The following is a 12,014-nucleotide window of genomic DNA, read 5'->3' on the forward strand; positions in this document are numbered from 1 at the left end:
TCAGTCAATCTGAAACATGCTCTATGGTTTGTGTTCATGCAGCACTGAGGTCTGGACATTCCAGCAAATAGAGCAATGAAAGCCAACAAGCACAAATTGGCTGATTGAGCAATTTGCTGGGTCCAGACCACCCTGTGGTGCCACCATGCGCAGAGAGGGGGCACTGCATCTGCCCTTCTACAACTACCGTCTCCCCTTCAGACACAGGCAATGAACGGTGCATGCTGGGAAAGAGCTACAGCGCCAAAGCATGGGACAAGGCTCGTTGACAGAGTAGTTCAAAGAGAAAAGGAAGAAAATAAGAAAGGAGGAGGAGCAGTCAAATAGAGTGAGAGAGAGAATATGGGGAGGAACCTGACTCTTCTCATTCAGCTGTCGACAGGGATATGTTTCTTATAAAGAGGCTTGCATCTCAGCCTTGCAGGTGTTGACATTTGTTCAAACATTTTGTCTGTGGAGAGTCTAGTTAGTGTGTGTGGCAGTGTTTACTACTCCATGCATAGGGCACAAAGGGTAAACTCTGCACTTTCAATAATTCAGCAGGCAGCTGGGCCATAGAACGGGCAGGACCCATTGTATGTGCATAAAGACAAAAACAGGCCATGGGTGTGTCTCTCTGCTCAACCCTCTGGGTGTCAGGTGGACAGGCTCTAACCTGCCTGTTGACTTCATATCTCTGGGTGTGTCTGACTGTCAGTCCTCAAGACCAGCCTAGCCCAAGACTCTCCTACCTGCACAAAGGTTACCTATAGTAACTGCACCTAACCTGCTACATAAGGTCTATAGGCTCTATGGAGGCACCTACACCTCTGGTAACTTGTGCAATGACACCACAAGTCAGAACTACTGTAGGTCACATCATACTGTTAAGCATGGTATTCATGTCACACACACGCGCGCACACACACACGCGCACACACACACGCCCGCACACACACACACACTCTTATTGCACTGTAAAAAGATGCTCAGTCAGTATTTCATTCTGCTGAGCAAAAAACCTCTTCTACTCTAACACAGCTGCCAAATGTAAACTCAGGAAGGTTTTATTACCAATCCAATGATTTTCTTAAGAAATGTATACACTTTTAATGCACTGTTTGGCTTTTGTCCTATCCAGTGTGGGTGTGGGTGTAATTAAGGCCATGACTTTGGTTAAGCACTTGCTGAGTCTGAGATGCAATAAAAACAGAGAAACTTCTGCAGCTGTTGTCCCAGACTAACAACTAAATAGATGCCCTCCACATTCCCAGGGGAAGGAGATAGAGAAGGTGAGAGTGAGAGAGAAAGAGAGACAGAGACAGCAGAGGGAGTAGGTATAGTGATTATAGTGCAGTTATCAGTCAGGCGCACACACACGCATGCTTCTCAACACACGCCCCATACCTGCCAGAAGTCCTGCAGAGAGGGAGGGGCAGAACAGGGATGGGGGGCAGAATAGGGGATCAGCGGGAAGGGATGGTTGGGGAGGGGAGGGGAGGGAAGGGGAGGGGAGGGGAGGGGAGGGGAGGGGAGGAGGGAGTGATTCATGAGGAGGGAAAGGGAGAAGAGGTAGAGAAAATGGAGGGATTATTGGTTATATGGAGGAGAGAAGAAGATTGCGAGAGCACGAGAGATTAAACAGTTAACAGAACAATGATAACACGTTACATCACATTATAACAGCTGAGTGAATACACACGATGTAAGAGGAGGAAGAGAAACAGAGTGTGAAGAGAAACCAAATGAGAGTGACCAATTTGGTTTAAAAGATGCAAATCAAATCTGTTTAAGTGAGTGGGAGTACTGTAAATTAAAAAGAAAAAAAAAAGAAAAAGGAATACTGTATATACAGGCGAGAGAGAGGAAGAGAGAGAGACAGAAGGGAATATACAGCACAGTTAGACATCAATATACAGTCGGTGCATAATGTAGGGTCACATATACAGTACACACAGGGCAGGGCCCTCCACTACATCAAAAGACAATTAGTGTATCAAGGAGGAGAGGGATAGGGGCTGGGTCCAATACAAACACGCACACACACACGCACTTACTCTGTGCACTGTGGTTAAAAAACTATATCTTGATTCGCTGCACAGTGCCTGAATAAAAAATCAATAGTAGTTCACATTTCCCCCCCTCTAAAACCCATCCCCTCCCCGCTCAACTCCTGATTCGCTCTACCTGTAAAAAGTCACTTGGAAATTCAGACATGTTGATTTTATGTTACAGTAATGTTGTAATTCATCACAACATTCTACAGTGTGGAGTGGATTTCATGGCTTCTTGGAGAGAGGCGAGAGAAGGAGCAGTGTTCAAGCGAGGCTGGTTTCTGCGCTAGCCAGAAGAGGCTATGAAGCCAATCAGGCGTTTGTGGGGGCATAGAGGGGAGGAGGGCAGGGCAACACTGTCCCAGGCCTGCTGGATGGCTGGCTGGGAATCTCAGGGGAAACCACAACTGTAAATCAGGAAAACTCATGTCTACAGAGATTTGCCTGGCAAATAAAGCAAACAAAAAGCCCAGAGATATGGGCGACATTTACAAGAGTCAGACATCTGGTCCATTTACAGTTGAAGGAAGGGGTTGCCATTACAGATCTTCATATTCATGCTCAATCAATCTGTATCCCAGCTCTTTTCCCAGGACATAAATGTTTTTGGTATGTGGGCACATGAGGGCCATATACAATATTCTTCTGGTGCATTTACAGTATTAAACAAATAAAGACAATCCAATACTCTACAACATATATCACTAATTTACATAAGTCATACTTCATACGTCCATTAAATGATTACATTTTAATCAAAATCCTACTTGTGTCAACTTCTCATATTCCAACTAGCAGATTTGTTCTGAAATTCCAGTTTTGTTTGTTTGTCCAAATCAGAGACACTTTGGTGGCTGTGCCTGATTGAATGTGAAGGTGCCTGTATTGAGCTGAGAGCTGCCTCTGTCTGTATTTGTATTACTCCTGGTACGTGTTGCTATGGTTGCATACATAACAGGGCACCTTCCATTCACCTTTAGCCAATGAACAGGAAAACCGATCACCAGGCAGTTTGTGTTTTAATTTATGGGAGACCTGTCTTATATTCAGGCTTCATGTCTTATACCTGTCTTATATTGAGGCTTATATTCAAGTGACATCTGAATTTCAGTGGGAGACTCTGCTCTCCACTCACCCCAGTTTCATATAGTATACTATAGGTGGCTTCTCTATGCTACTTATGACTCTTAACAGCTTGTCTGTCTACGGTTAACCTACCCTAAGTGCCTTTAAATTAGTCATTATATCCTAGGAAAGGGCCACTTTGTTTGTGTAATGATTATGGTTAAAAGGAGAGCTGTTCCTTCTGAGAGCAAGGCAGACCTTGAACTAGGGCTACACGATTCAACCCACCCAAGGATAGGAGACATGGACAGTCAACCTAGGTACTGGGCAGGGGTACTCCCAGTGCACATATTGATGAACGTCATGGTACTCTGCCCTTACCCTCTCCTGTTAAAGGTCTCTGGCAAGCAGCCATGTCTGCTTAAGGTTGATAGATTGCCAATGAGAGAGAAAAATGCTCTCCTTTCAGGGGTACTGATGCAGCAAAAGGTGAACGTCTAAGACATTTAAGAGATGACAGTGCATTTTTTATAACTCAGGTTTTATATTAGCTCATCGGTGCCACAAGCAGCACTGACCATCAGACGAAATATTGTGTCACCTACAAGTTTGATCGGGTGAGCAGTGATATTCTAATAATCTTCTTCTCCTCATCATCAACATCAGAGAAGTTGACAAAAAATAAGAACATTTAAGAGATTTAAAGGAATGGAAAGTAAGAGCCCACTCCAGGTCTGAGCTGAGTCTAAATGAGTTTTCTAAGAGGGGGGGGGGGGGCTTTTATGAAGCAAGGTTATGAAAGAGCCTTCTGGCGTCATTCAACTGGCCCCCACAATAGCTAGGTAACCGTTCTCTTGTTCCCATGCCCACCTGCCCGCCCGCCCGCCCACACACCCATGCGCACAATGCTTACCTTTCCATCATAGCGCTTCACATGGAACTGATCCAGACCCAGGTCTGAGAGAGAGAGACAGACAAAATGAGATAGAGATGCACAGGGAGAAAAGGAGACAGAAAGAGAGAGGGGGGAGAGAGAATGGACTGTTAAGGTGTATAAAATTACATAGAACCATAGATCCAGACAGAGAGGAGGGCAGACCACATTACATGAGTATTTAAATCTGTCTGCCGGTGAGTGTCTGTGTAGCTCAGAGCCCAAATGTATTTATAGGGGTGTCATTACTGTAACTCAGTGGTAATCACTGACATGAGCCAGAGATTAATAACTGCCATTAACAAACCATTTCCATTTTCCACTGCTTTCAAATAAACTCTAATATCGTTCAGCATTGATTCTTCTGTTCATTAATCATCAGTTAAATTCTAAAATGGGGATTTATTTCTGCTGGATGCCAGTGGTCCTGAGTAAAGAGAGTGCTCTACAAAAAGCAAAGTGAAATAAGGCCTACGGTGTCAGATGAGTGCCAAATGTCGAGCACGAGCAAGATGGTGCTGTCGAGCAAGAAACGTGCTCATAGCGAGCATAAACTCAAGCCAAGCAACCAGAGAACAAGCTGTAAGAACCAGCGCATAGACTATATAGAGTGCACATAAGCAGTGTTGGGCGCGTGTTAAACTTGAACGCTTGTAAGTGTGACGAGCAAGCTGAAAATAATTGTTGCACGCAATAAATTAGTCCAAGAAGAGATAGTCAATTTTTTATTATTTTTTAATAATAATAATTATTATTATTATTATAAAACAATTGTTACAAACTTTCAGACATTTCAACCTGTAGAGTCCACATAGATGATGTTTCTTTGTCGTGGTAAGCAAGCTCTCAAGTTTAATTTGCACGCCCAACACTACCTGTGTGCTCGATATAGTTTATACACTCGTGCAACTGGCTCTCTGCTGTTTCTTGCTTGACAGCCCCATCTCACGCATGCTCAACATCTGAGGCCATAGAGAAGTAGTGAGGACTAGTGATGCACGTCTCCACACCTGAAAGTTGAGAGGTTAGGAAGCCTCGGAAGCCCCTACATGGACATCCTTGTCTAAACCACATTTCAAGCACATTGTCTGGATTGATTGAGCAAGGTGGGCATGTGTGTCAGAGAAAATCAATGTAAATATGCTACTACAACATCATGAATAATGAAACAGAATGCCTGTCAGCAAGATGAATAATGGATTCCATCTGCTCTCCTCTGATTTCCTTCTACCTCACTCCCTACTCCATCTGTCTTCACCTCTGACCCAGCCCCTGACCTGGCCCAGTGGCCCAAGTGCACCTCTCCTATGACATCACACCCACTCAGGGCACTAAAGAGGTGCTCTCCGTCTCTTACTCTCTTGCTTTCAGCAACACATCAAACAAAAGATTATGGGCTCTTAAGACAGTGCTTCTCTGAAGGAAAATGGCCCTCAACTCCTCTTGACTTCAATGGGCTACATACTGTACTAGAGAGGGATTTGACAATGTGCAGTGTGTGCTGATATGTTATCTATATATAGAAAATCAACATCTCAGAGCCTAACATAGAAACTACACTGGCTGAACACGCAAAATTCTCTACCGCTCCCATTCTATTCAATCATTTCATCCACACCGCTTGCGTGCATCTGCGAGCACCTGTTTTTACTCTGGGTCTCACATAGAATCTGGTTCTATTTAAGACACTAGGCTCCAAGCTTGCACGCTCGTTGGCACACAGTGTAGTTTACGTGTAAGAGATCCAACTCTTTTTTTTCTTTTTTGCTCACTTCCTGTCCACAGGGAGACACAATCAAATGGACCATGATGCCAACCTGATGTCCAAGCCCCAAATACTGTAACACGTGAAAGAGCAGCCTAGATTTCCCAATACTTATTTCCCATCATGAAATACTTTCCATTAACTAAAAACTGCTCCAATGGCAACAAAGGTTACTCTGTTGAGAATAATAATGAATTATCAGAACTTGACATTTCCCAATTCTCATTAAATGTATCCATTTGAAGAGTGAAGATTCAATTAGGCTACAATAAAAGAGAACATTTACTCAAACATTAATCAAGCAATTCATAGTGTTAAAAGTATAACTATGTGGGTAATTCATAGTGTTAAAAGTATAACTATGTGGGTAATTCCGTGTCAAGACAACGGACAAAAGAGCATTTCGACACCCACAATCTCAGAATGTTCTCAAATGGTTTCTGTAGTTATAATTATAAGTTATATTATATAAATAAGATAAGTATTTTTTAAATATAGTTTTATCCCTGATAAATAATATATTTGGATAGGGCAACCACCAGATTGCCAGAGCCGCAGCTTCATATGATTTGTCAGACATAGGGAACTGATATTCCATACTGGCTGATAAAATCTTCTAAAGGAAGGTATTGGAGGGTTCATGAGTGACTTTTGACAAATGTTTTGGATTCCTCATGTCTTAATCATTATCAGGTTGGATTTGGGGTTTATTATATGAATCCCAGAAAATGAAAATGGCCAATTTGGGTACAATCAATTCGTTTATTTCTTAGGGATGAAACTACATTTCTACAAAATAATGATGAAGGAATACTTATCTTATCTGTTTCTAACTACAGAAATAATTTCAGAACAATATGAGATGGTGGGTGCCATGGCTTGTTGTCATGGTCAAAACAATATCTCTACCAAACCCTATTTAGTTGTCATACTGTAAGTAAAATAATCCTTGAGTTTCCCCTGGGATGTCTAACAAATAAATAATTGTGTATAGCACAGGGTGAACTGACCTCACATCCACCTCCTATTCAAAGTCATTTAAGACCTAACAAAAAAGAGGAAACCATCACTGCACAGAATGCCAACAGAGACCCCAGCTCTCTCGAGGCAGTGTCCAAATAGACAAATCAAAATGAAATAAATAAGAGTTAAGGCTGGTTTATCATTTATTCATCCAGTATTTATCCAAGGGCTAGAAAACCAACTCATCCAGAAAACAACAATGGGCAATTTATCAGTGGGCAGTCAGCCTCTGAAGTCTTATTATAACACAGAGCCTGAGTCTTGTGCTGGATACTCTCACTGTGTGAGGTGGCAGGGAGAAGAAGTCATTCTAGGCAGGAGGAAAACATGCTGACGAAATCTAGTGTGGAGCTGAAACCTTGTCCATGCTAAGATGACTCTACCCACCAACATAGACACCTTCCAACCCTCCCCACTCAGCTGTTATTCAAGGCTCATGATGAAATATTTCTCACTAACTCTGCGTGCCACTGCTAAGAACTCTCACAGTCCAACACGCTAATTAATATAACAACTGCTGTGTCGTAATATCATCCTCTCAATGTCACCCACTGCTCAACCAATTGGGCAACTCATGGCAGTGAATGCTCCTCCCTGCTGCCCCCCCCCCCCCATGTACTTATGAACATGACATGAGGAATTTAAACACAGCAACTGGTGCACTGCCTTAACTGTTTACCATTTGCTGTTCCTGCCAGCCATGAGGTGAAGGGGAGGGAGGGGGCATTGAGTCCGGTCTGCCCAGGCAAGTGAGATGCCATTCGGGGGAAGGGGAGTGATGTGATCAGCTTGGCAGTGCCAGCTGGGAACATCTTGCCCTGAAAGAGTAAATCACCCCATCTCATGTCCCCAGTCCACAAGATTCTGACACACCTGACAGACACACTCTCTCAAGAGGGTACAGGCCAGATCTAACTCAGGAGCTCTCCCTACAGTGTATTTATAACCAATACCAACCATTCTGGTTCACTGCATATGTAGGCTGCAGGATACAAGCATTACTGAAGGGGCACAGAAAAAGGACAGGGAGAAAGAGAGACAGCTGGAGAGTAAAAGAGATAGAAAGAGTGAGTGTATATTGTTATGGAAAATACATTCATAGAACTATTTTCAGGTTATAGACTTTCATATGACTGATACAACTTGTGTAACTACTGTGATGCCACACCTCTAAAGTTCTATAGCCATTGTTCTGAGAAGCACTGTATGATTTACCATATGAACAGCGGTGATCTCTGAGGGAGTGGTAGGAGAGAGCAATAATGGGGGGACAGGCGCATCCTGTCGATAGGTGTGAAATGTTGAACGGCGATTAATCAGTAAGAAAGCCTCCCCATTGTTCATTCTCTCCCGCCCTTTCTCACGTAAGCACAAGGCCATCAGCCGATAGCCTTGTAGGCACCTGGCAATATGTTCAAACTGTATAAAAGACAAACCTGATCATTGTCTCTTTAGACTTGTGCTGAACGGACCCCCGGTTCTACGCTGGGCTGCTGTTACGCTCTTGTCTCTTGTTTGCAAGCAATAAATACCGGACTCAGATATTGTGGCTACTCAGGACTTGTTTCTTGATTCTTACCTCCGAAGAGCTAAAGTACAGAGTGGTAAATCCTAGACTTCCACCACAATTTGGGGGCTCGTCCGGGATCGCCTGCCCTGAGTTCGTCGTCTCTCTGCCAAGAAGGTCAACTCGTATACGGTCAGGATATATTCCTGGAGCCGAAATCCTCCCTTTGAAAGTTCAGAACGCAAAGGTTGAGAGAAAAGGCGCCTGAAAGGAGAGAGACGGCGTTTTCAGGCACGGCGAGTCCATCATAAAGACATTGAACTCGGAAAAGGTGAGACCACAATATTTGTAAAAAATAAAATAAAATAAAAAATATTGGGTTGGATGCCCACACGGTTAAAGGTCCGTGTAAATTCTATTTAGGCTGGAAGCGGTTAGATTCCGTTGTAAATTCTATTTAGGCTGAATGCGGTTAGATTCCGTTGAAAATTCTATTGGGTTGGATGCCCACGCGGTTAAAAGTCCGTGTAAATTCTATTAGGTTGGATGCGGTTAGATTCCGTTGTAAATTCTATCGGGTTGGATGCCCACGCGGTTAAAAGTCTGTGTAAATTCTGGTTAGGTCTGCAGTTTGTTGTTTGTGTGTGTTTCTGTTTTTGTTTTTAATCTAGATAAACTTGTTGCTAAGAGCCGACGGGCTGATTGACACTTCGAGAAGTGGTGTTGAGGACACTCAACGTGTGGAAGGCACACATATGAATATATACATATATTTTCTATTATAATTTTTTGGTATACCTAATAGTTAGAATTTGTATGAAACGCGGAAAGACCGTTGAGGAGACACATGAATAAAAGGTAAGGAACTCACCTATTGTCGTTGACGACACTTAACCTTTTTGAAATACCTGAAAAAGTTGCTACACTAATTGATAATGGGGAAAGCGGCCAGTAAAGCCAACCCGCTGCCTTCGAGCACGGATGGATGCGCTAAGATAATGATTGAAAAATATGGTCGATGGACATGCGAACAATTGCCTATGTGGGAGATTTTGGGTTTTCCATTGAACGGTAGCTTTAGCCAACAACAGATTAACATGCTAGAAGACAGGCTTGAAGTATTAAATTATTATGCTCCAAGTAAAATTAAGAAGTTACAACAAGGGTCACGCCGAGTAGATTGGAAGGCGTTTTGGGCATGGAAAACAGAGGGGGCAATTAGACAGTCACAACAAGAACAGGCTGAACAGTTTAAGAAGGTAAAACAAGTCGAAATAGAGAAGGTAAAGCCAGTTGAATCAGGAGAGGAACCACAAGTTGAGTCAGATAGGCCAGGGTTTTCTAACCAGTGTCCTATAGTATTCTTGTCCGAACAGGTTGATGCGGATCTCGACTGCTCCTCTGTCCGTCCTCCACCCTACAGACCCCTAACAGCACCACGGGCAGATCTGGCTCACCCGAACCCAGCGTCGACTTCACTAATATCGAGAACGAGACAACACCACCGCGACCCGGACAGCCAGGGTTTTTTCCCCATGGTGGAGGTGACTAATCCACAAGCCGGGGTAGACGGTCAGCCAAATACCGTCCTGAGGTATCGCCCCGGGACGCCTGCCGATCTGAGAGAGGTCTGGCCATATGTTAAACATGCCGGGAAGGTGATAGAAAACCAGAAGGCCGAGAAAGGGAAAACTAAAGAGAAAAGGGAAACGAGGTTGCAATTGGCCCAACTTAACCACTACGACCACGCCAGAGGAATACGTGATCGGGGGCGAGGAAAGTTCAGAGGCAGGCGCAACAAGAACGATCATTACAGGTACAAGAAACGGCATGGGTGTTTCCGCTGCCTAGCGGAAGACCACTGGATAAAAGACTGTCCCGAGCCAGCGGAAGGAGAGAAACGGAGCTATAAACAAGGGATTACTGTCAACAATCCGAGGGGAACGGAGCGAGAGGGCGGTTGACGGTCAGAGGAGGCGGGAGAGGTCCCATCGACAGCATAACCCGGTGAGATAAAACCAATACGCAAGCACACACGTACACCACAACTAGACATACAGGCTATTATGAAAGAAAGTGCATATGAGGTACTACCTAGAATAACATTGAAGGTGGCTGGCAGATCGGTTACATTTGTTAATAGATTCAGGAGCAGGGTACTCTGTTTTAAGAACAGAGGATTGGCAACCCCCACCGAAACTCAGTGGAAGGGTAATCACCATAGTCGGAGCAGAGGGAAGAGGGGTAAAAGAGAGATTCACAGTGTATGATGAAGATAGTTATCAATATAGTAAACATTCATTCATATTATCTGACTGCTGCCCAATCAACTTACTAGGTAGAGACTTGATGTGTGGGATAGGACTAAATCTGTGGTGTTCAGAAGATGGAATTAGAATAGAAAGACGTGTAATGCAAAATATATCGTTGGGTAATGCACCACTAAATTATTTTTACGGATAGAACTTGCCCGTCTCTCGGCTGAGATCAATTGCACAGAAATTGGTGGCGGAAGCCGAGCTAAGAATTAGAAATTGTAGGTTCACGGATAAAGATAATTTTCATTGTACAGTTAAGGTCTCGGAAATCCAGGACATATTTCTCAGTGGTCGACCTAGCTAATGTGTTCTTTAGTATTCCTGTACATAAGGATTCCCAGTTCTGGTTCGCATTTCGCTTTAAGGATAAGTGATATGATATGATATGATATATAGATAGATAGGTATAGATAGATAGGTTGATTGATTGATTGATTGATTGATTGATTTATAGATAGATACATGATTTGTTTTTGGGCCATAAGCTCACCAGGGAGGGCAAAAGCCAGAGTACAAACAGAATAGACACATTTACTAAAATACCTAAGATAATTACTAAGAAACACCTGTTATTTTTTTGTTTTGGGTTGGCCTAAAATGATAACCCATGTTTACCAAAGTGTTGTCACATGGAGAAGATCATGTGTCAAAAGGGGGGATGACGGATATTGTAAATAAGCATTATTCACAGAATTTGGCATAGTGTAGAAAGAGGGCAAATGGTTCCCCAATCAAGCCATCCTCCCCCTGATGGCCCATTTGATCATGTTATGATGAAACTTTGTTGTTTTGTTGAGTTAAACCCCTGCGAGGGAAATAAATATTGTTTAGTTTTTGTGGGCATGTTTTCTGTGAAGAAGTTGGACTGAACTGGGTTAAAGCTTTTCCATTGATCCTCACAGCTAGGCGAGGGAGGCCTAGGGCAAAGAACGGCCTGTTTCCTCATGGGACCCTGACTGGTAGACCAATGCTACGTGAATTACTCTATGCTAACATACTGTGCTAACTTGACCAGAGTTTCAAGAGGCATCCACAGAACCATGAAGGAGGCACTCCTCACACCACTAGGGGGACCTCTCCATGACATCCAGCAAGGGGAGTGGGTGCTGATCAAGAACTGCAGGAGAAAACACTGGAGCAGTCCATGGTGGTTGGGTCCTTTCCAGGTACATCTCGCCACGCAGTCTGCAGAGAGAGGCACGTGGGTACATGTCACACACGGCAAGAAGGCACCACCACTGGAGAGACCAGTGGGGACGTCAGCGGGCAGACACGGAGTGACCCAGTGAGACCAGCCATCAGCAGGCAGACCAGGAGTGACCCAGTGAGACCAGCCATCAGCAGGCAGACCAGGAGTGACCCAGTGAGA

The 12,014-nt window shown here is 43.8% G+C and overlaps 1 protein-coding gene across 1 annotated transcript in view; it reads right to left on the minus strand.

The window, feature by feature from the left end:
• micu1 (mitochondrial calcium uptake 1) overlaps positions 1-12,014 on the minus strand; it is a 41,605-nt gene that overhangs the window by 12,823 nt on the left and 16,768 nt on the right. The window contains exon 5 of the mRNA XM_083695848.1: positions 4,012-4,055. Within this exon, the coding sequence (XP_083551974.1) occupies positions 4,012-4,055 (44 nt within the window). The remainder of the gene's footprint in view (positions 1-4,011; positions 4,056-12,014) is intronic.

This window comes from Argentina silus (assembly GCF_951799395.1).
Source record: "Argentina silus genome assembly, chromosome: X".
In the NCBI taxonomy this organism is placed as follows: Eukaryota; Metazoa; Chordata; class Actinopteri; order Argentiniformes; family Argentinidae; genus Argentina; species Argentina silus.